Raw genomic sequence first — 23,666 nt, 5'->3', positions numbered from 1 at the left:
CCGCCCGCTGTTTAGTATGCAGGGCAAGAATGACGTAATATTCCAGCTCCCGGCATCACAGGCGGCGCATGAGGGAGGAGTGAGAGGCTGCAAGAACAGCCCCCCTGCCGCCTGGCTTCTCTGTCCCCCTCTCCTCAGGACAGGTCATCTGCATTTTTGGCAGAGCAGGCACCTGCCATCAAGGTAAGCAGGTGTTTGCTCTGCCTTATCTAATACAGCTTCAGGGGCGCCCTGAGGCCCCTTGTGACAGGGCTCCCCTCAGCTCCCCCACCTTCAGGCGCCTTAAGGATCGGCCCGGCGCTGGGGGCGGCTCAAGAGCCGCTCGCCCAGCGATGCGGCCCCAGACAGCGGCAGGCAGCCCACCAGGAAATATCCTGGTGGTCGCCCTCAGCAGGTCGGCGCCCTAGGAGAATGCCTAGTTCGTCTGACGGTGGCGCCGGCCCTAGATGTGTGCCAGGGTTTCCCAAAGTGTGGGTTTCGACACACTGGTGGATCACAGAGTGATTCCCAGTGGGTCTCGCTGACCCACGCCTCCAGGGCCACCGGAGATCTAAGAGAACGTAAGGCAGACTGATTAGTCAGGCCCTCAGTTCGTGACCGCAAGCCCAACAGGAGGGGGCCCCCCGGCTTGCCCTGTATCCCATCAATCAGCCTGCTCAGCACCTCTGGGCTGCAGCTCCTCACACTGTAACCCCTTCTCTTCCTGCCCCACTCTGTAACACTTTCTCATCCTGCTCCCACCACGCTGTCACCAACACACACACACTCCCTCCCACACTGTCACCCTCATCTCCTGTCTATGTATGTGTATCCTTTTGTGTCAGTGTGTGTATTTGTGTGTCCATGTGTGTATTGTGTCAGTGTAGCTGTGTGTGGGAATCTAGGTGTCATTGTGTGTATTTGTGTGTGAATTTGCAGGTGTGTTATTGCATGTCTCTGTATATGTGTGGAAGTGTATTCACTGCACACAAATGCACACCTGCATTCAAACACTAACATTCACACACATACCATACAAAAACATGCTTACATTCAAACACACATACATACGTTGTATGCCTCTAAAACAGATTACCATGATGTGCCAAGTTTCTGCCTCTAAAACTGCCATGATACCCAAAATTATGCCTCAAAAACGGCCATGATATGCCAAAATTATTGCTCTAAAACTGCCATGATTTCCAAGAATTATGCCTCTAAAGCTTATTGTCATGGTGTGGCAATTGTATGCATCTAAAGCTGAAATCCCTGATGTTGCAATTGTATGCTGCTAAAGCTAATTGCCATAATGAGCCAATTGTATGCATCTAAAGCTTATTGCCATGGTGTGCCAATTGTATGCTTTTAAAATAGATTGTTATGGTGTGCCAATTTTATGCATCTAAGGCTGTTTGCCATGGTGTGCCAATTGTATGCCTCTAAAGCGAATTGCCATTATGTGCCAAGTTTATGCATCTAAAAGTGATTGCCATGATGGGCCAAGTTTATGCATCTAAAGCTGATTGCCATTAAGTGCCAAGTTTATGCACTTAAAGCGGATTGCCCTGGTGTGCCAATTGAATGCATCTTAAGCTGGTTGCCATGGTAAGCCAATTTTATGCATCTAAAGTTGCCATGATGTGCCATGTTTATGTATCCAAAACGGATTGCCATGGTCTGCAACCGTATGCCTATAAAGTGTTCATTTTTTAAATATGCATTAAAAGCAAGTGGGCCTCAAAAAATTTCCCTTAAGGTATGCCTGTGTAAAACACCCATAAACACAAAAAAAGGTTATAATTCTACAAAAAAAAGTGAAGATGAGGTAAGGGGTTGGGTAAAAGGACTGGTTGATCAAGGTTCAGTCTTTAATTAAAAGTTGATTTATATGAAACTTTGCTTGTTATTTGACAAACACATAGCAATAATGTTTACTGGACTGAATAGTCTGTTACATCAAGAACAGAAATTTGGCAGTCCCTCTTTAACAAGACAAGTATATAAACAGAATACAGGAAAACTAATGAGTTTGGAATGCTCTGCTGAAGTGCATTTAGAAAAGAGTAAATAAATAAACATCATTACTTATTAGCATGTATGCATGACTGAGTTAACCACTTCCATAACAACAGTCATATTTACTTTGATCAAATAGATATATGTATGTATGTATAGAAGAGTAATCATAAAAGGTTTAAACTAGGGATGTTCAGTCTTGGCCCTCCAGCAACACATGGACTACACCTTCAATCACTCTCTGGCAGGTTCAGTTCAAGAACATCTGGAAGGGAATGTCTGGACATCTCTAGTATAAGTCAACACTGTACTGTGTGATTCTATTCAAAGTACGCATATTTAAAAGTTGCAAAACTCTACCAAAGAATTGGACAAGACTACATATGAGCCATTGTGGACAATGAGTTATTATATAAAATAAAAATCACTCTGATCACTTCATTATTTTAAATCCATATCTCACAAATTCAGCGTCCTGTGAATTGGGGTGCCAAAGTAGGTGGTGGGTCAGTGACACCCCTTAAAAGAGTGGAACTACCAAGAAGGGACGGGCTTGCCTGAAAAATTAACAGGTCAGCCTGGCGTGAATACACATCATACAGGCTGGTCCACTGGGGGCTGACCATGCAAACAATGTTTCAGTGCTTTCTACAAGAAAAATCTTGTCCTAAATCCCTGGACATACTGCAAGCATGTCTAATGGTGCACTCATGCGTTGCTTGTTGGGGACAGTTCCCTGGCATTCCCTAAGGTAGGACAGCAGAGAACAAATGTTTGGACAGGACCAGAAAACTGACTGTCCTGCCGAAATTGGGATGGTTGGGAGGCCTGTATTCCACAGAATGACACAATGCTATCAATATTTCATATAATGTTCTATATACTAACTTTTTTTTTTAAATAAGTATTTACTTTTTTATAATCTATTCTTTAAGTGTCTTGTGGTATTACACCCCGCCTCTTTACGCGTCAACATATTCCTGTCATTGAGGACCTTCTCATAGAGAAGCACTGTGGACTATACACGTTTGTGCGGCACTCGCCACAATGCGTGAATCAAATTATACTCATAAGGAACCATTGCATTCAACAGTTCTCTATGAGAAACACTACACTGTGCATGAATCAGAGATCAGCCCATCGATGTGCAAAGTCCTCCGTTAAAGGGTTTGTTGGTGTTGTGCCCAGGAGCGCAATACCGTAGATTTCAGTGCTGACGTCATGGTATGATTGGGTATTAAAGCAGGGAAGCTACATTAATGGATCCCAGAATTGGAGGGCTTGGGGGCGTGGCTTAATGCTGGGCATCCAAGCCTTCATATAGTTTAAAGGAATAGATTTAAACAATAAGAGGAGGGACCTATTTAAGGTACTCTAACATTATCAATAAGATTACAATGTGAAAATGCCTACAGTGTTCCTTTAAAAAGGGGAGGAGCAAGTCCTGTGTGTACAGAATAGTCATGAACTAACAAGTAACTTTACTTAAAGGGATCCTATAGTGCCAGGAAACCAACCTTGTTTTCCTGACACTATAGGTCCCTACAGTGCCCCCCTTCCGCGGGGCTGAAGGGGTTTAACCCCTTAAGGACACATGACGTGTGACATGTCATGATTCCATTTTATTCCAAAAGTTTGGTCCTTAAGGGGTTGAACCCCTTCAGCCACTTACCTGAATCCAGTGCCGATGTCCCTCGGCGCTGGGTCAGGCTCCGCCCACACTCCTCCCCTGCCGGAGACCTAATGCGCATGTGCGTCAATGACCGCCCGCGCATCAGACCTCCCCATAGAAAAGCATTATTCAATGCTTTCCTATGGGGAAAATTTGACGCTGGAGGTCCGTGATGACGTCCAGCATCAGATAACAGACCAAAAGTCTGTTTGGATTCCGGAAGCGCCCCCAGTGGCTGACTGGTAGACAGCCACTGGGGGCAGACTTAGAGCTGCAATGTAAACATTACAGTTCTCTGGAACTGCAATGTTTTACATTGCAGCACTAGATGCAGAAGGGTCACAGCACCCAGACCATTTCAATGAGCTGAATTGGTCTGGGTGTCTACAGTGTCCCTTTAATACTACAAAACAGAAATACTCTGGATTGATATTGTTTTAATCTGACCTATATACACGCAACAATCAACACCTACACTTCTACTGTCCTATTTATTATACCTATTTTGATCAATATACCCAATCCAGCTTTGCAGTAACCATGACACAACTAATGTTTCACAGACATTTACGTTAAAAAAAATCACTATCATGAAGTAGTATCTGGAGCAACCATGTCTCTAACGCCACATTGCATACAGATTAAGTATAGAATTATGGTACTCACCATTCTTCCTTTCCTTAAGAGGGGGTAATGGCTGGACAGACTGAAGGGACAGTTCCTGGAGATCATGAGCAACTGCCTCACTTTGAGGGCTGGGAGACTCATCCTCCATGGTTGTTCAGGAAGAAGGATACAACGAACAACTGGAATTTGAATTAGCCAAAAGACTGAAAAAAACAAAAATTGAATTTTTAGGAAACACACAAAACAACGATTGCAAAAAAATAAACGAATGCAAAGTGTCATAGCTGCAAATTAGAGAATTTATGAAATGCTCCAACAAATAAGTTGTTTTTCCAACATTTATATTTCATTTATTTTTAGCACTATAACAACATCAGCTTGCTGAAATAGTTTCTTCACTGAAAGCTCCAGCTCCCGATACTGTAAGCTAGCTGGAACCTTTGTTTCCACGTCTGCCATGTCTAGGTTACCCAAAATACCATAAAAACAACTTGGGCTGAACTCAATCGTATGCCAGGAGAGAGAGCAGAGTCACAGAATCTGCTTGCCAGACCATGGAGAACATAGCTGGGTTCACTGAACATTGAGATACGGATAAAGTAATATCAGTCACAGTACGGCTATTAGAACTTTATTGGTTCTGTGTGACATGTGATACAGGTACTGTGAACAAACTACTTTTCAGATACATTTCTGCAGCACAGGAGTATTTGGGACAAGTATTTTATCCTGAGTAGCTACAGGGAGTAATAGTTTTCCTTTAACCTTATTTTCCCCGTACCACCTCCCCATCTAAATCATAAAATACATCCTTCTTGTTGGTTACAGTACTGACGCACGTGATGTCACGGCGACCTTTCTTTAACTGTAAACTGTTGTTTCTCTCAATAGCTCAAGTACTCAAACTAGTTCTAAAATATATACCCTATGTATGCAAAAAGTCTGTTATGAAACCAAATGTTTTGGTCCCCAAGTGAAAAAAAACAAAAAAACATTTTATCATTTACTAAGCATGGGTGGACTTGACAAGGATCCTTGCCATTATTTGCCCTATGTATACAGCCTGTCCAAATACAGGTGAAACCAACCCTTATGAAATTTAAACAAAGTGGTATTTCAACCAATTAAAGCGGAATACGAATGTGTACAGATCTCTGATGTACAATTTCACAAAAATGTACTTTGTAACAAAATCACAAAAAAAATAAAGACATTTTAAGAACAGTATGTTCAAAACTACTCTTAACGCAGTGGGAAAATTAATAATCTGCAGTTCATTTAGAAGACAAAAATATCCTTATGAAGCAACAAAGTGAACCTAAAGCCAGTACAGTAAAATATTTTTTCCCTGTTGATACAAAATTCCCGAAGCAGTTTTTTTTTTTTTTTTAATTGCATGCAGTATTTCACAATTTTAGCTTTTAAACACCAAAGTCATGATTGATTTTATTTGGGTACATGATTACATTTTTACGACGTACTTATTTTAGTGGTAGAATATTGTAGACGATATGAGCAAAGCTGAGTAACACTATATTGACTTAGATTTTATGTCGCATGAACATGCATTGTATTTTGCGAGCAGTTAGTTACTTTTACATAGTAATAATAACAAGGTAAGTAGTAATCTCTCTATTGGTGTAGCTGTAGCAGATAAAACAGAATATGGACACTAAATTATCTTGTGTAAGTTGGAGACATTGAATTACACTCAAAGCAAAGGTAGAGATAGCTTTTTTTTTTTTTTAAATAAAAATTAATATAGAAATATATAAAGAAAATTATCTGGGTCTATCCATTATATTATATTACCAAACATGGCACTGCCATAGGATGTCAACTTCTCCAAAAGTCAATTTGTGGCAGTTACATACGTATGAAAAGTACATCTCCAAGGTAGCTCCAGACAGATGAAGCAGAGGACCTAGCCAAAAGAAGGTGACTACTGACCCCCTCAAGTGACAGACTTTAAAAAAAAAAAAAAAAGAAACAAAAAACAGTGAGGGCCAAATGATGCCTAGGGTACATTTTTTCTTTGCGTCATCCAGTAAGTGGGATAACATGCCAGTGTAGAGAAATGAAATATAAATCCTGAATTCAATAAGCCATTAACCGTGTATGTGTTTGAAAGATAAAATGCCAACAAAAATATATGTAAAAGACATTTTTTTGCAGGCAATTCTATCCTTGTGTTTTGATAAGACATTTGAGTCAATGTACATTTTGTACTCAAATACATGGTGTAACACAGAATGCAAAATGTACCATCTGTTACAGAAATCTAATTTGTGGATACAATAAATTCATTTGTTATTATCCACGTATGCTGTAGATTTAATTTTAAAGCAATGGTTTCTTTTTAACAGTCGGAATTATAACCATTGCAATGTGTTACAGAAACACCAGCTCTAATTGAATACCTTTTAATGTACCAGACCTATGGAATCTCTGGAGGAAAACATTTTCTTATAAAGACAGAATTTTTATGTCTATAATAGAACAAAATTAAGCGCTTGATCATACTTGTGTAAGCCATACCAAATCATGCCAGGAAACTGAGGCTGTGATAGGCTGAAAGCAGTCTGCTCCAATCAACACTACCCATTGTTGGGGCGAATACATCCCCATTACCTCAAGCAGCACAGAGTGGAACACTGCCAGGGATTCTCATTTGAAAACAGTTTGATACTGAATGGAAGGCTGGCGCCGGGGACTTCAGACACTATAACTATTTTAATGATATGAAGCAGTCTAGTGTTAGGAATACAAATGTGTATTTCTAACACTTTAGTGCCCTAGTCACCATTTGGTTAACCGTGCCTCCGCTGCCAGAGTTACAATGATGGTTAACTATATCCAAAACCAGTGTTTCCTTAAAACACTTTTTTTTATTGGAGTAACCCTTTAACAAACCTCAGAAGGGACACTGTTGCTTTAAAGGGACTCTCCAGTGTCAGGAAAACAAACCTGTTTTCCTGGCACTGCAGGATCCTGCAGTGCCCCCCTCCCTCCCTCCTACCCCCCTCCCTCCCTCCTACCCCCCATCCCATGGTTTTAACCCCTTCAGTGACTTACCTGAATCCAGCACCGATGGGTCAGGCTCCGCCCACGCACACATTAGACCTCCCCATAGGAAAGCATTATTCAATGCGCGTGAGGACGTCCAGCGTCGTTTAAAACATTTTTCATGTTTTAAGAACCCAGAAGTCCCTCTAGTGGCTTTCTGACAGACAGCCATGAGAGGAGGACTTAACCCTGCAAGGTAATTATTGCAGTTTATAAAAACTGCAATGATTACACTAGCCGGGTTAAGGGTGATGGGAGTTGGCACCCAGTCCACTCCAATGAGCAGAAGTGGTCTGGGTGCCTTGAATATCCCTTTAAGATATCTTTATAAGACAATTTTAATTAACACTGACAAATAGCTCTTAACAAGAATGAAACCCTCCCCCCACCACTTATTAAGAAAAAATGCTTCACATTTGGTTTAGTATGAAGCATACTTACCAGTATAATAATTAACTGGCAAAAAAACTGATCTAAGTGATTTATTAGCTTAAGTGGGTAATTTAATATGTAAGGAAGATTTCCTGCCAACTAAAATTAAATTAATCCTTTTAAATGAAATACGCAGAGTTCAAATTGCTAATATATTATATATGCATAACAATGACCGTGAGCAAGGTTATTAAGCAAAAACATACCATAAAGGAAAAGACTGGACACATAAGGCTGTTTTCAGGCAGGTTTATTGGAGAAGAACCATACACTATTTTAGGAGCTTTTCCCTTTTAGAGCCGAAACCTTATCTGGTTCTTGTCCTATAAGCCTGCCTGAAACCAGCCGTATGTGCCCAGCTCGTTCCTTTGTGTTATTACTATTTTGATGGACTTTGTCTACCCAGGGTTTGGAGGCACTCTGATTGAGGGGGACATATATTTCAAAATATAAGATTTGCGTTCTGATGTATGTCCAATTTATTTGGCAAAACAAAAATAGTGTTATCAGAGTTCAAAATTAAACTGTTTACCCCAATATATGTTCTATTTAGACATTCAACATTTGTACAGAACAATGAACTACATGTTCGGGACAAAAAAAAAAAAACAACAAAAAAAGAATAAATCACAGAATATGGAGTGAGCCATGGTCATCAATTTCTAAGGACATTTAAAGAAATACAAACAAGACATTTCTCCTTAAGTAGTTGTAAGGGACATTCTAACGCTACATGATGTGTTAGTTGTTTAAAGGTTTTTTCAAAGTGTTTCAGCTGTTGAACCAAAACCATGGGTCACAAAAAGTACAAATGACTCATGGTGGTAATATTAAATGTATGCTTACTAATGCAAGGAGCCTATATAACAAAATGGGGGAACTAGAGGCAATAGCATACACTAAACAATACGATATAATAGGCATAACAGAAACATGGTGGGATGAGACACATGACTGGGCAGTTAACTTAAATGGGTACACGTTATTTAGGAAGGGTAGGAAAAACAAGAAGGGTGGTGGGGTATGTTTGTATGTCAACCATGAGTTAAAGTCATATCTTATGCATATGGAGTGTGACGAGAAAAATGTGGAAGCTTTATGGGTAGATACCTGCTTGGGGCAAACAAAGGGAACTACGTTATTGGTTGGGATATGTTATAAACCACCAAATGTAAAATTGGGAAAGCTGCAAATCGGGGTAACACGTTAATTATTGGAGATTTTAATTACCCGGACATAAATTGGGATAGAGGGACTAGTATTTCAGCAAAGGGAATCTGTTTTTTGAATGTGTTAAATGACACCTTTATGTCACAACTGGTACAAGCACCAACTAGAAAGGATGCTTGTCTGGATCTCGTTATAACAAACAATGTTAATCTTTTAACCAACATTCAAGTAGGGGAGCATTTGGGAAATCGTGATCACAATATGGTCACTTTTGAAATAAACTCAAAAAAGCAAAAGCACGTGGGTTATAATAAAACGTATAATTTTAAAAAAGCCAATTTTAATCAGATTAGGGCAGCTCTACAACATATCGACTGGCATAAACTCCTTAGTGATAAAAACACTGAGGATAAATGGAAACTATTCAAACAAATATTAGAAAGGTACATTTCACAGTATGTACCATTGGGTAATAAATATAAGAAACAAATTAAAATCAATGTGGCTTAGTAGAGAAGTAAAACAAGAGATTAAAAATAAGAAAAGGGCTTTTAAAGCATTTAAATCTGACAAATCAGAGGCATCCTTTATAAGATATAAGGAAGCCAATAATACTTGCAAAAAGGCAATTAAAGTGGCTAAACTAGAAAATGAGAAATTGATAGCCAAAGAATGCAAAACCAACCCCAAATTTTTTTTCAAGTACATTCATTCTAAAAAAAACAAAAAATGAAAGTGTAGGTACACTGAAAACAGAGATGGGTCTGTTAGTCAATGAAGACCAGGAAAAGGCAGACATTTTAAATAACTTTTTTCTTCAGTATTTATTAATGAGGATCCTATGGCAATAGATATGCAAATGATTGCTGCAACAAACTTGCAGATAACTTGTGATTGGATAACGCGAGACAAGGTGCTACAGCTATTAAAGAAAATTAATGTACATAAAGCTCCGGGGCCTGATGGTATCCACCCACGAGTACTTAAGGAGATAAGTGAACCTCTGTATTTAATGTTTCAAGATTCTTTTGTTTCAGGTATTGTACCGGAGGATTGGAGGAAGGCAGATGTTGTTCCTATATTTAAAAAGGGTTCAAAATCCTTGCCTGGAAATTATAGACCTGTGAGCTTAACTTCTATGACTGGGAAATTATTTGAACGGCTATTAAGGGATAATATTCAGGAATTCATTGGGAAGAACTGTGTTATTAGCAATAATCAGCATGGTTTTATGAAACATAGGTCATGTCAAACTAACCTAATTGCATTCTACGAAGAAGTAAGTAGAAATATAGATCAGGGTGTTGCAGTGGATGTGATCTACTTGGATTTTGCCAAGGCATTTGATACAGTTCCTCACAATAGGTTAGTCTTCAAACTAAAAGAAATTGGTCTAGATGAATATTCTTGTTCTTGGGTAGAACATTGGCTTAAGGATAGAGTACAACGAGTTGTCATAAATGGTAAATTTTCAAGCTGGAAAAAAGTGGTAAGTGGTGTCCCTCAGGGTTCTGTTTTGGGACCGCTTCTATTTAACATATTTATAAATGATCTTGAAATGGGCATTGAAAGCCATGTATCAGTGTTTGCAGATGACACAAAACTTTGTAAAGTAATAAAATGTGAGCAGGATATTGCCTTGCTGCAGAGGGATTTGGATGGATTGGGGGACTGGGCACTAAAATGGCAGATTAAATTTAATGTATAAAAAATGCAAAGTTATGCACTTCGAGGTTAAGAATGCACAAGCAATTTACACCCTAAATGGTAGTGAACTAGGGATAACCACACACGAGAAGGATTTGGGAATTGTTATAGACAATAAATTAGGTAGCAATATGCAATGTCAATCTGCCGTTGCTAAGGCCAGTAAGGTTTTGTCATGTATAAATAGGGGCATAAATTCTCGAGATGAAAATATAATTTTGCCTCTTTATAAATCGCTGGTAAGACCACACCTTGAATATGCTGTGCAATTTTGGGCACCTGTTCTAAAGAAAGATATCATGGCACTAGAAAAAGTGCAGAGACGAGCTACAAAATTGATAAAAGGAATGGAGCATTTTAGTTATGAAGAAAGGTAAAAAAAAAAATTTTAATCTCTTTAGTTTGGAAAAACGGCGCCTGAGAGGGGATATGATAACATTATACAAATATATTCGGGGCCAGTACAAACCATTATCTGGAAATCTATTCATAAACAGGGCTATACACTGTGTGCAGAATTATTAGGCAAATGAGTATTTTGACCACATCATCCTCTTTATGCATGTTGTCTTACTCCAAGCTGTATAGGCTCGAAAGCCTACTACCAATTAAGCATATTAGGTGATGTGCATCTCTGTAATGAGAAGGGGTGTGGTCTAATGACATCAACACCCTATGTCAGGTGTGCATAATTATTAGGCAACTTCCTTTCCTTTGGTAAAATGGGTCAAAAGAAGGACTTGACAGGCTCAGAAAAGTCAAAAATAGTGAGATATCTTGCAGAGGGATGCAGCACTCTTAAAATTGCAAAGCTTCTGAAGCGTGATCATCGAACAATCAAGCGTTTCATTCAAAATAGTCAACAGGGTCGCAAGAAGCGTGTGGAGAAACCAAGGCACAAAATAACTGCCCATGAACTGAGAAAAGTCAAGCGTGCAGCTGCCAAGATGCCAGTTGCCACCAGTTTGCCCATATTTCAGAGCTGCAACATCACTGGAGTGCCCAAAAGCACAAGGTGTGCAATACTCAGAGACATGGCCAAGGTAAGAAAGGCTGAAAGACGACCACCACTGAACAAGACACACAAGCTGAAACGTCAAGACTGGGCCAAGAAATATCTCAAGACTGATTTTTCTAAGGTTTTATGGACTGATTAAATGAGAGTGAGTCTTGATGGGCCAGATGGATGGATTGGTAAAGGGCAGAGAGCTCCAGTCCGACTCAGACGCCAGCAAGGTGGAGGTGGAGTACTGGTTTGGGCTGGTATCATCAAAGATGAGCTTGTGGGGCCTTTTCGGGTTGAGGATGGAGTCAAGCTCAACTCCCAGTTTCTGGAAGACACCTTCTTCAAGCAGTGGTACAGGAAGAAGTCTGCATCCTTCAAGAAAAACATGATTTTCATGCAGGACAATGCTCCATCACACGCGTCCAAGTACTCCACAGCGTGGCTGGCAAGAAAGGGTATAAAAGAAGAAAATCTAATGACATGGCCTCCTTGTTCACCTTATCTGAACCCCATTGAGAACCTGTGGTCCATCATCAAATGTGAGATTTACAAGGAGGGAAAACAGTACACCTCTCTGAACAGTGTCTGGGAGGCTGTGGTTGCTGCTGCACGCAATGTTGATGGTGAACAGATCAAAACACTGACAGAATCCATGGATGGCAGGCTTTTGAGTGTCCTTGCAAAGAAAGGTGGCTATATTGGTCACTGATTTGTTTTTGTTATGTTTTTGAATGTCAGAAATGTATATTTGTGAATGTTGAGATGTTATATTGGTTTCACTGGTAAAAATAAATAATTGAAATGGGTATATATTTGTTTTTTTGTTAAGTTGCCTAATAATTATGCACAGTAATAGTCACCTGCACACACAGATATCCCCCTAAAATAGCCAAAACTAAAAACAAACTAAAAACTACTTCCAAAAATATTCAGCTTTGATATTAATGAGTTTTTTGGGTTCATTGAGAACATGGTTGTTGTTCAATAATAAAATTAATCCTCAAAAATACAACTTGCCTAATAATTCTGCACTCCCTGTACATATGACACAAGGTCACACACATTTAGGCTTGAAGAAAGGAGATTTAATCTAAGGCAAAGAAAAGTTTTGTTTACAGTAAGAGCAATAAGAATATGGAATTCTTTGCCTGAAGAGGTGGTTTTGTCAGAGTCTATACAGATGTTTAAACTGAAATTGGATAAATACTTCAAAAACATAACATACAGGGATATAATTTCTAATTAGTGGGGTAATAGCTGCTTGGTCCAAGGAGACATCTGACTGCTATTTTGGGGTCAAGAAGGAAGTTTGTTGCAAAATTGGAAGCGCTTCAGACTGGGTTTTTTGCCTTCTTTTGGATCAACAGCAAAAGCATATGTGAAGAAGGCTGAACTTGATGGACGCAAGTCTCTTATCAGCTATGTAACTATGTAACCCAGGCAATTGAAGCCTGACGCACTCAACAGTCTGGTTTTGCAAGAGATTAAAACATTATGGCCAGTGATGGGTAAAATCTTTGGACAAAAATGAGAATGCAAGTAAACAGTCTTTGGGAAGCCTATAAAAAACCCTTAGTATTCAGATTGCATATACAGCACACATTTAAGAAGGGTGAACTTTTCAGCAAAACAATTAACTTATTCCGAAACTAATTTTTGATAAAAGAAAGATTGTTAGCTATTGAAGACAGATCAACCACAATTGTATGTACATGCCTCTTTGACAATTATCTTTCCAGCATTACTTGTACTTTTAGACATAATGCAATGTATGGACAAAGTAACATAACTGTACACAGAGTACTAATGGCATATTCTCTGTGAATAGCATTTTGACATAGTCAGTAGACACATGTCGACAAAAAATGTAAAACCATACTGAAACAGGTTCACGTCTTACCGTAACCAATAAAGTAGGCTCTAGTCATTATGGCGCTTGTGTTTTTCCTTTAATATTTATATACCGTAATATCACTGGAAACCTGAACATCTAATTGACAAGTGCAACAAAATGGTTACTAAACTTCTCAAACGTACAAAATAAAATATGAATTTTCAAGACGTTCATATGTCCCAAGTTTTAATTCCAGCCAACTACCTTTGTTTAAATATGTTTACTATTAGTAAAACATTAGTATATGTGGGTTAGACAGGAAAGATACATTTCAATATTCTCTGCTAAATCCTCCACCTTAGATTGAACATACATTGTTATGGTGTTTAAAGGGACACTGTAGGTATCTAGACCAATTCTTCTCCATGAAGTGATCTGGGGGCTATGTCCCTCTTTTTAACCCTGCAATGTATAACAATGCTATTCTGAAGGAAAGCCAATGTTTACATTGCAGGGTTTAAATTCCTCTTGTGGCTCTCATACTGACAATGGCTAGAGCCACTAAAGTTGCGTCAACATAACTAGCCAAGTGAATCTGGGCTAGTTTAATCAGAGGGTTTCATCTGAATGGTGCAGCACAGTTTTTTTTGCCAAACATGCTCACTAGCCCCTCATAGCTTTCTTATGGGAAAACAATGGTATGGCTGAGATCATCAAGATAGATATCGGCCAAGGTAGCGAGACCTGCACAGCGTGGGGTAAAAGGTAAGTAGTACTACTTTTTTTAAGCCCTGAGGAATCACCTAAACGGTGGCAATGACACTATAACGTTAGGAATACACATTTGCATTCCTAATGATCTACTGTTCCTCTAAATTTCCTTGTCCTCAACTCTGAAATAACTACAGATATAAATCAGTCCTTCTTTAATCTGAATTGATTGTTGTGAATAGGCTGGGTCACAAATTATGACCAATGGTGTGAAAAGAAAGACAGCAGTCATGGGATGGCTGGTTTCAGATTTTTAGCTGTTCCACTCATGGAATCTTTAAGATGAACCCATACATCAGAATGAGAGGTTTACTCCTCCAAAACCAGCTCCCTGGTGCATACATGTTCCATTTGATAAAAAATAACTAATGGACTTGAGGATTATGATCATTATGTGTTAGTTTTAATTAATCTATTTTGTATTTCATTACATGGCAGATAATGCTGTATATAAGACAATAAACTACTTCAAATCATAACCAGAAAGAAAAACACACACACACATCATTGTACTATCAAACCTATTAATGGCGATGCTTATTCTGCAGACTCACACACAGCCCTCTAAACCAAATCTGTGGTTACCATAACTACACTGTTCTATACAAGTGAAAAGGGCCTTGCATATTGTGCTAAAAATCACATTAAACTGACTCACTGATTACCTCTTTCTACTAAGAAATACCAAAGCCACAAATTTTCACCCAGTGGAGTCATTAGGGTTGGTATCATTACTTACCCAGTGAAGTAACGCATGGTGTTACCCCTATTTTGGCCTCCCCCTGCACCAGGACATACAGGATACTTAGTAATTTTATTTTGTACAAATGTCCCCAATTATCACTAAATGTAACAGGAATAGTAGAATGTGTGTCGGAGGATATAGGATAGGACGTGTAGGGCAGGGCTCGACCAGGTTGCCATGGCTACTAGGAAATTTGTCCTGGCGCCTGGGATTTGTGAGCCCTTTAAGCAACCATCCAGGCAGCCAGGGATGGGAGGCAGGCGGCTCATGGAGAGTGGGGGCGGCCGGGCGGGCAGGTGGCTCATGGAGCAAGAATAGCTGAGGGATAAAGGCAGGCGGCTAACATACTGCGGAGTCTGGCACCTTACTGACTGCAGAAGTGGCGAGGGAGCTGTATTCTTCCAGCTCGGCTCCCTAGCGCACGCACTTTGCAGTGATGCCGGGAGCCAGAACATGACATCATTCTGGCCCCGGCTCACTAAATAACTAAAATCAACTGAATCAATGCATCCCTATGGGGATCATTCAGCGCCTCCATGCATTGTGCAGCACTTACCCAGAAAGCACCTCTAGAGGCCTTCTGAGTGACTGCCACTAGAGGTGTTACTAGGCAGCAATGTAAAAATTGTCTTTTGTCTGAAAAGACAGTACTTACATTAACAAGCATGCACAGACAAGCTATACCTTAAGAACAACAACAATAAGCTGTAGTGGTTCTGGTAACTATAGTGTCCCTTTAAGAATTGTATTTTTGATGTAGGAAAAAACCTAGCTCCTACCTTTTTTAGCTAGCTCCTAGATTCCAAGCACATTTGTCAAGCCCTGGTGTAGGGGGTATAGTTCATTTGTGTGTGTAGAAGGTTTAGTGTGTGTAAAAGGTTTAGTGTTTTTTAAAACAAAATTAACATTTTATTCCCTGCCCCCCCCCCCCTCCCCCCTCTCTTGTTGCCTTGGGCAAGGGAGGGAAAGATGTGCCCAAGCAACAAACTTAATTTTGGTCCAGTGTGGAGAACTTCTGGTCTCACCCGGTGCCTTGTGCAAACATGGCATATTGGCTCTCGTGACCTCCGGAATCATAGTATCCGAGCGTTATGGTAATCCTCAGAAATGCCCTGAACATTCCAGGGCTCTTCCTACTTTCTCCAATACAGCTATATGCTGCTCTCCCTGTCTAGTCTGCTCCGTGAGTCTTAGCAGATTCCAGATCACAGCATACAAACGTGTTTAGTGGCCCCAGACTGTCAGATGCTCTGAAGGCAACACTCAAAGTGAGAACTGAATATAGCCCTTTAAATGGAGATTTAAATGCCTATTGACTGCAATGCTCCTATCAATAAATACCTGGGGCTCCTCACTGTCCGCTGCAGCAATTTTTAGTGTCCCCAAACCAACAGGTGAGCTGCATGCAGCTCTAAAAGTAAGCGCTGCTACCGCCATTTAAATGTCTATTACAGCAATGCGGTGTAAGCATTTAGTAGTCCCAGGATGACCAAGGAGTTGTATGCAGCTATGGCTGAGCGTGATCTGCATCCGAGTGTTAACTGTTTTTAGGAGGATGGGTGCTCAAAAAAGAAAGGGTTTCCCATAATTGCCCCATGCCGTTTGTGATTGGTGCTAGACCGATAACAGTGAAATCAGAATGCTAGAAGTTTAATTGCCTGTAATGCTGAAAACAGCCAGTAGATGGCTGCAACATCCTGCTCTCTACTGTTTTAACTAGAAAGCACATCTGGTCATATCAGTGCAGATATTAGCAGAGGGTTTCCTTAGGGTTAGGGTTACCGTTTTAACCGGGCCATGGTTAAAAAGGTGTGTTCACTGTTTTCCCTCAAACAGCTGGTCTCCATTGAGCAGCTCTGCTTCTTTGGCTGAGATTATCAGTGTTGATGATCTCAGCCAATCCACTGAGATAAAATGGTCTGTGTGTCTATAGTGTTCCTTTAAAAAAATTAATCACAAAGAAGCAATGTGTATGCAACGTAAGTTCATCACGAACAGCGAGTCCGAAGATACTCTATGAGAACCAATGGACAAACTCCCAACATATAGAATCTGCTTACTCTGCACATTGACACCAGACATAGAAATAGATTTAAATATTGCATTTATTCCAGACAAAAGCCCCTACTGAGGCTGCCTGGGTTACAGCCGCTAAAAAAAATATAAACGCAGGAAAAATTTAATTCATGTAGTTTCTCATACACTGCACTGTTTTCATGATGCAAGGGCGTCATCTCAGCACTTCATTGAAATGTAGTGATTTTGGTGCGTAGACGGTCTATTAATGAACTCTCATACCACAAGGTACAATATGAGGTCATGTATTAAAAAGGACCTGACTGGGGGGGCGGAGCTTGACAGCCGAGCCGAACGGTCGCATAGACTGAGAGCTCTGCAGCAAAAACAAGGAAAAACTGAAAAATAACCGGGCTGCAAGCCCTAAAACCGCAACAACGACACTATATAACCCCCTGCGTGCCATGGGGCGAAAAACGAGAAAAATACCCAAAGGAAAACCCACTCCGGGACTCACAATTGGTGATATGTGGAGACAGGCCCGCGTGGCAAACGAGGCTAATATGGCGGCGCTTCACGGAGGATGCTCCGACTTTTCTGACGATCTATCCGGGGAGGAATGCCTGCCAGCCCCCATACGGAGTGAGCCGATCCAGCCGACTAACAACAGCCCGGACACCGCTCCGGTGACTATTGCGGTCCTCACGAGGCTACTTGCGGGCCACCACAAAGACTTACGTCAGGATATCACGGCCTTAAGAGGTGACCTGAAAGGCCTGACAACCCGCCTAAATGCACTTGAATGCACAACCGGCACCAACACCCAGGAACTGGGGGAACTCAAACAGGCTGTCCGAGACCTCCAGCGGCAGCAAAAGTTACACGAACGTCGGATGGCGGAGCAGGAGGACGATGGGAGGCGAGATAATTTGAAACTCAGAGGGCTCTCTGAAACGATCCCCGATACCGAGCTACCACAAGTGACCCAGCGTTTACTCGCCACTATACTGCCACCTGCAAAAGCCCACAAGACAGTCCTCACCAACATTTTTAGAATCCCAAAACCACCTACAGCGCCGACCGAAGCCACGCGAGACGTCATACTGACTTTCCAAGACAGGACGGACAAAATGGCAGTCCAGGCTGCCTTGCGAGGCAAGACACCACACCGATTTGAGGGGATGGCGGTGAGCTTCTTCGCCGATCTGTCGAGAAACACCCTGGCCTGGAGGCGCTCCCTCCAGCCTCTCACCACACTGCTACGCCAGCGGGATCTTAAACACAGGTGGCAGACAACCCATGTACTCTCTGTGCAGCTGGGACCTGATTCCCACAGGATCCGGGACTTGGAGGACGCAGCCCCGCTCCTGCAGGCGCTAGGGCTGCCTTCAGACACCCTCAATTCAGCAGGCCTCGAGAGGGCAAACGCCCATCAACTCTCGTGGGACCTGGAGAGATCCATCCCATTCGTGCCAACAGGCGGTATGCCTGACCCGTATGTAGCACTCACCACCTGAAGGAGTACGCGGCACCAGGCAGAAAATAACTACCGATCTGCAACTCAGCTTGCCTCACAGAAACAGACACCTGATTAGAGACTTTGCAATTGGGACTCTAGTTTCATGGACTCTAACGGACACCCCGGAAGGGCCATAACCCCGACTCCAAACCACCACCACACTCCAAATGACACAAACACCTAACCATGGCCTTCACCCCCCCCCCCCAAAACTAACGATAGGAGCTTGATTAGGCCAGCTTGCCCCCTAACATGTATAGGATCCTCTTAACCAGAGGTTTACCTGCTGTAACACAACACATCAGCAATCTAGCGCCATCCAAAAGCGACACACAATGCCACTAGTCTAACACAAAACTTGCCACCCTAGAACAAGCTTAGTTCAGCTAAAAGGTATATATGACCAGGCAACACAAACAAGGCCAACCTGCTAAACAGCGTGTTCTCCGTTCTTATTTTTACCTTTGACACCCGAGGTATGTCATCCGATGTTTTACTGTTTCACGGTTTTAATGTTCCGCCTAACCGTTGACTATGTTTTACTATTGTAATGCCAACCCATATTTAACCCCTTAAGGACCAAACTTCTGGAATAAAAGGGAATCATGACATGTCACACATGTCATGTGTCCTTAAGGGGTTAAAGTAGACCACCTCTCCAACGCCCCCCCACCCCCAAAAGACACGAACCAAGTATATATATATCTAGATAAGTGGTCCACAGCCTAGGCCTTGCTCTAAGAGCATAAACCAATCAGACATAATACTCTACCACTAGTTAAAGTTTAACAGAGTCTGCTTCCTATTGAGATATACTCAACTGTATCCTCAAAGATCTAACGCAGATTTGAGATCTGACACTCAAATAATGGTTGTCATGTGTTTCTTGATATGTTACTTGTAATGATCCCCAGAAGCGTGATAGAGGTTTACAGGGCAGCCATGCTCTCCTTGAGGGACCCTCGTAAGTGCTGATAACCCCAACTTAACATGCCCCCCTTAGGTGCCAATTAGCTTGTCACCTTAAGCTACCATGCTGTAGCTGAATTCAGACCTTTCTTCCTAGTTTTCAATATACATGATAGCCATCTCTAACACGTTTCACACCGTCTGAACAGGCGCATACGCTTACAGACACAAGCTTGTTGACCCTACCATGTCACAATATAGTAGACAGACTACCTTAGCTCGCACTGTGCCTACATTTTATATAGCATGTTCCCAGCACTATAACTGTTACGTATTTCTCATTTCTCGCCTTCTTTATTTTGTTGATTTCACGTATTAGTTAACCAAATGTGTACTGAACTCCCCAAAACCTACAAAAATGGTGACAGTCTCACCGGGGAATATACCCCAAAAAGCGGACACTTTTACCTTGCTTCACCCCTGCAATGATGTTCCTCTTAATTGTACTCTGTGAAACACATGCCATACCAATTAGCATATCCCTGCATCACAAGCGCACTGTAATAACTGTTTATTTCCCAATGTAATGCTCAATGTGATTGAATATTTCTCATGTATATATCCTATAGACTTCCAAAGTTGTACCAGTTATACCTGTTAAAACCGTGCAAGGTATCTATGCTACTGCCTTATACAAATGTATGCATGCAAGCAAGTATGTACGCTGTTGGGGCGTTCTGACAAACGATATTGTACTCACCTGCACAAAAATTCCAAAAATAAAGAATTACAAAAAAAAAAAAAAAGAAAAGGACCTGACTGGTGTTTATCTGAATCAAGTACAATATTTAAAACTCTTCAATGCAATGTCTTAGTACAGAAATTGGTCCATATTTGGGAACTTGGCATGTACTCACAGAGCTGTAGTTCGGAAACCAGTGTTAAAATATCTAGTTTCCATAATATACAATAATGTATATAGCGCCAACATAGTCTGCAGCACTGTACAATAGGTAAAACAAGTCACACAATGAATTCTAACAAAATACATTTGACATATGGGAACAGCAGGTGAAAAGGGCCCTGCCCAAACGAGCTTACAGTCTAAAAACAAGCTTATAATATATAATAAATGATAGGACAAGTTTTACAATGTGTATATAACAAAGGCTATAAAACTGATTGAAGGAATAAACTCCAAGCCAGAACATAAATTGTGTTAATTAATAAAATAAAAAAATCGATTACTTGCTCTCAACTCTTATAACACAATGATCTTTATGGCCTTGAAACATTATGTCAGCAATACAATATGCACAAAACAATCCATACATGACAATTAGGGGCTGCATATTTCACATGCATTAAAAAAATCTGGCCGAACAAAGGTTATATGAAATAAGTGAAATGTCACACTAGGCCCTCATAAATTTTGTTGGATAGGGGACGATAACTTGTTCCTTCTCCTCAGTAACCGCTAACAGCACTGCAAGAAGTAACTCCTTTGAATATTATACACCTTAAAAAAAAGAAGAAAAAAAAACTACACATTTTTTCTAACATAACCCACGGGTAACTTTTAGTTAGCCATTAGGTTTAGCCAATACTGAGCAAGTGACAGTTCACCTAAAACTACAGTGGGGACTAATTAAATATAAATGCACAGTAGCAGTAAAACAAAATAGTATACAGACAATAGGACAGACCTGTAAAGGGGTCTAAGGATAGGGTAGGATATTATAAACACTATTTTTGGAATAGAATTTTCCACAGTATGTTTTTGCTATTCTTATCCTCCCATCCCCTTGTCTCAGTCAATTTCTCAGATTACTTCAAAACTGCAAGCAGCTCGCCTTTAACAAAAAACAAATGAAGCAAGAGTCCCAGACTAGTTTTGTTTTTATTAAAGGGAACCTGTCAGGCCCAACTCTTTTTAAAGAGCATCAAATTCCATTTATACACTAGCAGTTTTGCAAGCAAATCTATAGAGTGGTAGAAATACTATAAATACAATTTAAACATGGGCATTCCTCCCACCTGTCAATCAATTCTTCGATGGATTCTATGGAGAAGAATTGATTGATAAAGGAGAGCAGAAAAGACCACCTACAGGTGCTGCTACTACTTCATGCATACCAACCACAACGCATGCTACATGATAACTACCTAGCTCAGGGGTAGGCAACCTTCAGTACTCCTGATGTTGTGGACTACATCTCCCATAAGGCTCTTACAGCCATACTGTTGGCAAAGCATCAGGTGAAATGTAGTCCACAACATCTGGAGTGCCAACGGTTGCCAACCCCTGCCCTAGCTTCTAGCACCGAGTATGGAGTATAGGAACCAACGTCACTCCGTTCAGACACTAACATGCTGACAATGAAGCCAGCATGTCGGCACCATGGAGGAAGTTTGCCCAGGTTGGCAATGCCGCGCATGCGCATTAGAGCTCCCCATAGGAAAGCATTGAAAAATAATTTCAATGCTTTCCTATGGGGAAATGAGCGACGCTGGAGGTCCTCACACAGCGTGAGGACGTCCAGCGACACTCTAGCAAAGGAAATCTTTGCTATAATCCAGGAAGTTCCCTCTAGTGGCTGTCCAATAGACCGCCACTAGAGGTGGAGTTAACCCTGCAAGGCAATTATTGCAGTTTATAAAACACTGCAATAATTACAGTTGCAGGGTTAGGAGTAGTGGGAGTTGGCACCCAGACCACTCCAATGAGCAGAAGTGGTCTGGGTGCCTGGAGTGCCCCTTTAAATGTGAAAATCACTTTGAATTCCTCGCAACGTTTTACTTTAGTATAAAACGTTGTCAGTCACAGAGTACTGCAGTATTTGGCTGGCAATGCTTACGGCTAACAGTACTGCTATGTGCCTCCACGTGATGGGCTAGTAAATGTTCAGATATAGGGCAGTCCCAGGCTGGCAGTACTATTATGTGCCTGGGCTATCATTTTTTTTTAAATCTATGCTTCATTAAATGCTTCTGTTTTCTTTTTAAATGTTTAGCCAATCTAGGAATACAATTGATGGAGCATCAGTCTGTTGTCTTACTAGGTCTATCATACAAAATTAATAACAAATTAAAAAAAACAAAAAACTGAGTCATCAGCAGTGACCTAGCCCGACTTACAGAGTACTAGCGTACAGGGAGGGTGATGGGGTCACAGTCAAATCCTAAGTAAACATAGCGCAATGATTGTGAGCCAACAAGTCTGGGATGACTCAATGAATTAATCTCCAGGACAGAGTTTGGCAATATTGTCAGCCAGATGGTTTTGATTGCACTGGCCTAGTGTTTACATAGGATGGGCTGCCTGTGAACACAAGATAATGAATTAATCTTAAGAGGTCTAAGTCATAAGTTGAATAAAGTTATATCAGAAAGAATATGATTGGAATTGAAAACAAGTAACCATGATTTAGCAAAGCAGTTTCTGCTAGAAAGGTAAGGCATAAGAATAATTATTGAAATGGAGGCGTCACAGTCTGAGTTTGTTCCATTTTTGTCTGGGACAAAATTGACCTTTTATTCAAATAAGCCTGTTCAGGACTAGCCGGTCCTAGATCAATAAGGAAGGCTGAATTTGATGGACGCAAGTCTCTTTTCAGCTATGTAACTATGTAACAAATTATTATCCACGAAAAAAAATATGGGCCAAACTCGAGGGATCACAGCTATCCTTTAAAAACCACAAACCATAAAATATTGACTGGATGGACTCTTAAATTTTACTTTATTTGGACACCAGACCCATCTTACATTGTATCACTTTGATTTTTGCCTAAAAGGGTTATTCCAAGCATCATAACCACTACAGACATAATTTCCTGGTAATCGTGCAAACCTGTTTGTAATTGGTTGCCCTCTTACTTGGTCCCTGCAGGAAGCCTACTGGCCGGCAATGCACATACAGCTTCTGCAGAACTGCAAAAGCCAGATGCCAATCCTGCCAGTCACCGATTGGATGAGAGCATGCGATGACATCCGATTGACATTAGCAAGTCTGAAATTTTCGTTTGGGCTAGCTGCCGTACTAATGGCATAACTGGGGTGGAGTTACACCTCTGGCAGCATCATTAAATACCTCTGTATGCGCAGCATTTCATCGTAAAAAAAAAAGCAGCAGAGCAGAAGTGTACCCAAGCTGTAAATTCTGAATATGCCGTTTAGAGTAATGTGTGCCTAGGA

At 40.9% G+C, this 23,666-nt stretch overlaps 1 protein-coding gene across 3 annotated transcripts in view; it reads right to left on the bottom strand.

The window, feature by feature from the left end:
- MRTFB (myocardin related transcription factor B) overlaps positions 1-23,666 on the bottom strand; it is a 285,293-nt gene that overhangs the window by 162,154 nt on the left and 99,473 nt on the right. For all 3 annotated transcript variants that reach the window (XM_063430294.1, XM_063430295.1, XM_063430298.1), the window contains exon 4: positions 4,334-4,497. In XM_063430294.1, coding sequence (XP_063286364.1) covers positions 4,334-4,442 — 109 coding nt within the window. In that variant the 5' untranslated portion in view covers positions 4,443-4,497. The remainder of the gene's footprint in view (positions 1-4,333; positions 4,498-23,666) is intronic.

Source organism: Pelobates fuscus, chromosome 8 (genome assembly GCF_036172605.1).
Source record: "Pelobates fuscus isolate aPelFus1 chromosome 8, aPelFus1.pri, whole genome shotgun sequence".
Lineage (NCBI taxonomy): Eukaryota > Metazoa > Chordata > Amphibia > Anura > Pelobatidae > Pelobates > Pelobates fuscus.
This window is presented reverse-complemented; position numbering and strand designations above follow the sequence as displayed.